General features: G+C 35.9%; 1 protein-coding gene across 5 annotated transcripts; it reads left to right on the top strand.

The window, feature by feature from the left end:
* Window positions 1-244: 244 nt before the first annotated feature.
* LOC121121582 (solute carrier family 22 member 7) lies at window positions 245-3,628 on the top strand. Of its 5 annotated transcripts, none has more exons than XM_071889927.1 (4): window positions 245-352; window positions 1,561-2,102; window positions 2,159-2,585; window positions 2,643-3,628. In XM_071889927.1, the coding sequence occupies exons 2-4, from the start codon at window positions 1,748-1,750 to the stop codon at window positions 3,568-3,570; spliced, it is 1,710 nt and encodes a 569-aa protein (XP_071746028.1). In that variant the 5' UTR covers window positions 245-352; window positions 1,561-1,747; the 3' UTR covers window positions 3,571-3,628. The 5 variants fall into 5 exon arrangements, with proteins under 5 accessions (XP_071746028.1, XP_040572480.1, XP_040572478.1 ...); XM_040716546.2 differs by having other exon boundaries at window positions 299-485; window positions 560-2,102; XM_040716544.2 differs by having other exon boundaries at window positions 300-508; window positions 560-2,102.
* Window positions 3,629-3,990: the final 362 nt, after the last annotated feature.

Here is a 3,990-nt window from a genome sequence, read left to right as displayed (position 1 = left end):
AGAAAACTTCAGAATTTCGCCTCTAGAATGAAATCCTAATCGCCCCTCCACTACTTTTAAAGTCTGATTGCGACACATTGTAAAAAAGGAAGCTATGTTCCCGCATCTTGTATGTGTTGGCAAAAATCTAGCACGTGTTAGGGTAAAATTTATCAACTTGTGGAATATGTGCTGTTTATTAGCTTCCGTATATATTATATGTTATGTATGTATTTATATATGTCTATTTATGCTGTTATTACATGTTTCTCGGAGACTCAAAAGTTTGTAGTACACGTGTATATAATTGAGTATAGTTCAGTTAGTATTAAGTACTACAAGACTACACACAACACAATTATTTTTTCATTGAGTGAGTAGCTACGTGTGATTGTGATCTGGGAAAACGGAGATATTTGTTGGGGAGTGTCCTCTTTATTTTTTAAGCAAAATTGGTATGTTCTTCGACGCATAATAACTCCAGACAATACAGGGTACGACCAAAAGTCAAAACTATACTAACTTTGAGGTACAGAGAGATATATCAGTATTGTAAATCCAGTGATTTTTTTTACTATAGGGCTTCTTACTGGCTGATACGTTACAATTATTCTAAATAGGACGAATAATTATTAAGAGCATTAATCTTTGCATTTAATAGGCTTTTATTATTTTTAAATAAGTATGTGCTGTTAGAGCAAAATGTGAATACTCTTATAGGGATGTGAAAATTGTCCAAGGTCTTTCAAGGCTGTAATTACTACGACGTCGATCCTCAATTATACTCCGAGTACAATATGGACTTACAACTTTGTGCTGTGTAAGCCCTTATTCAGGACTGAAGACTCTAGTCCAGTTCAGTCTCGGTTCTGTCCCGTTTAGTCCTGTATATCACTCTTAAAACTTATAAAGTTATGTCCTTCATTTCTTTTTTTTTTAATCAGTTCTAGTACTGATAGTCCAAAGGACTGACAGTCTTAAGAACCGGTCCAAACGACTGATAGGACCAGTTCTAAGGCTGGACAGGACCGAAGAAATGTGGACTGACAAAAAACTACTTACATTTATAACTTCCCAACTTTCCCCAAAAGCCCTGTGCAACTTGCAGCTACTAAAAGTATCACGCTCTCTAAGGGGATGTAATTTACAAACCCTATTGCTTGTGCAAAGGTTGATAAGTGACTTTGTGGACTTGAGGATTATTTATTTATTTTTCATTATTATTGTTTGCCATGAGGTCACACATTAGAGAATGTCTCAAATCACACTGATTTAGTAACCCCCTATAAGACACTTAATCTAAGCAATCTCATGTAACTTATACCCGTCTTTCCCAAACACAATAATGCACGCCAAAGTCACTTGAAGGGAATGATATTTTTACCTAGCATATAAAGACCGCATTGGTCCAAAATAAAGTTAGAATAAAAGCAACTACCAATATCCTACAATTATAATTCAAATTTGATGTTATTTTTATCTCTGAAACAAATCAGTTGTAGATCACTTCATTTTTTAGAGAGAGAGAGAGGATATACGATCCTGCATATGATATTTAAATAATAATTATTATTGAACTAGTTTGATAGTTGTTCTTGTGAGGAACGGAAGCACATATTATAAATGTAGTTTGACATATTATGAATGTATATTTTGCTCAAGAGACAATTATCACGCCTAAAGTCCTCCGTTCTGGTCGTTGAATATTCTGCTGCGTATATTTATTCCACTCATTAAACATAATTATTATTGTGAGTCATCCTTCAATATGAGCAACTCCATCATTCCCAAAAAAGAGGAAGAGTCCTCCTCTCCCAAAGAAGAGACCTTTGAAGACATCCTCCAAGACACTGGAGGCTTCGGATTCTACCAAAAAAGATTTTTATTCTTCATACTCAACATTTACTACGTGATGCTCCCACTATCATGGCTGAATGAAATTTTCATCCTTAACACCCCTGAGCATTGGTGTAAACATCCCTCCACTGAGGGACTGAGTCCCTCTGAACTACTACGTTGGAAAGAGTGTTACCTTACAAAGACAGAGGACGGTAGAGGATTTGAGTCATGTGAAATATCCGTACCACTGACTCTTGATGTAGATACATTTTGGAATCATTCACGTAAGTCAAATGATTTACTTTTCCTTCTGCATGCTTGCTCATTACTCATTTTGTAGTAAGGTTCGAAAATGGACTTTGTCCAGAGCGTTTTTTAATCGAACCCTGTAAGTTGGGAATGAGTTATGATCAGTCGGACTTTGTTAGAACGATACCAACAGAATATGGTTGGGTTTGTTCCAAGAAAGGAAACATACCTCTGGCTTTTCTTGCGGGAGTCATTGGATCTATAGTAGGAACGTCTCTCTATAATTATTTAGGGGATGTCATTGGAAGAAAGAGAATGACATTCATTTCTGTGACGAATGTTCTCGTATTCTCCGTTCTCAAGACTCTATCTGCAAAACATTTATATGTCTACATGGCATTCAAAGCTCTTGCATCTGCAGCGTATTCGTCTGCGTATCAGCTTCCTTTTGCCATAATTATGGAAATTTCAACACCTAAAACTAGGAGCTACGGCATCGCGTCTACTTCCCTAGCTTGGTAAAATTATGTAGATATTTAAATTACTATAAAAATGTTAAATAATTGTAAATTTAGGACTCTTGGAGTTTGTATTTTACCCTTATACGCCTGGACCCTGAATGGCGATTGGTTTATTCTCTCAATTACCTCACCTCTTCCTCTTGTCTTGGTTTATTGTTTCTGGAATTGGATTCCAGAAAGTCCAAGATGGTTACTTACAAAGAAGGGTGACTATCAGGAAGCAGGAAGGATTATGCTTCAAATGGCACGTAGCAATAATATTTCTCCTCCTCTCGATGAAAAGGCTTTTCTAGAAAGACTCAAAATATTTTCAGAGAACAATAAAGAACAAATCAATAATTTTATCAAGGAATACTGTAATCTTATTTTGACTCCAGGACTCCGCGTTAAAACACTCTGTCTCACATTGGCCTCCATTGCAAACTTCTATATCTACTACCAAATCATGATTAACATTCAATTTAATCAAATGAATATATTCCTCATGTTCTTTGCACTCTCCATCGTGGAAGGACCTGGATATCTACTGGGCCAATTATTCTTGGAGCTCTTTGGAAGACGATGGACCCATGTAGGATTTCAAGCAGTGAATGTTATCAATATGCTTATGATCATTGCTGTTCAAAACACAATGGAGGATCCACGTATCGTCGTCTCAGTTCTTTGTATTCTAGCAAAACTCAACTCTTGCGCAGGATACATTGTCTTCGAAGTTCAATCCACTGAGATATTTCCTACACCTTTGCGGACTACAGGGATTGGATTTACATGTCTCATTGCTCTTATTGTGGGATTATCAGGGCCGCATGTGGTTTATTTGGGAGGATCCGCACCTTATATTGTTATGGGAGGACTTTGTTTTATTGCGAGCATTGCTTGCATTTTTATCCCTGAAACAAAGGGAGTAACCCTTCCGGAAACTCTGGAGCAGACATCCCACTTTGAACTGACCTCCAAAGTGAGGTCCAAAGAAGTCAAATAAACAGACTTAAAGCATTGCAGTCGATTTACATACATAAATATATAGTTAATTATCATAATTTATTTAGGAGGTTTTTTTTCATTTAATTCTGATAAAATCATGGGGAGTCTGTCAATTTCATGCGTAAATCGTTATTTTCTTTCTTTCCTGATCGTTACTACATAGATTGATCAACTAAAAAAAAGCCTTCAAGTATGGAGGATGATCGATTGATTCAATTCAAATTAGAAATAGAGAATGATGGGTTGTTTTCTTAGAAGGAGCATACGTGTTTATTTTGCTTAATTTCCCAAATATATATCCTATTTCAATCTATACTAGAGTAAAATTGCCCAGCGTTTCCCGGGATGTTAAGAAATTAAAATGAATTCAAAACTGTTCTGCTTCATAAAAAATAAAAAATAAATAATTATTCCATGT

Source organism: Lepeophtheirus salmonis, chromosome 7, assembly GCF_016086655.4.
Source record: "Lepeophtheirus salmonis chromosome 7, UVic_Lsal_1.4, whole genome shotgun sequence".
NCBI lineage: Eukaryota > Metazoa > Arthropoda > Copepoda > Siphonostomatoida > Caligidae > Lepeophtheirus > Lepeophtheirus salmonis.
This window is presented reverse-complemented; position numbering and strand designations above follow the sequence as displayed.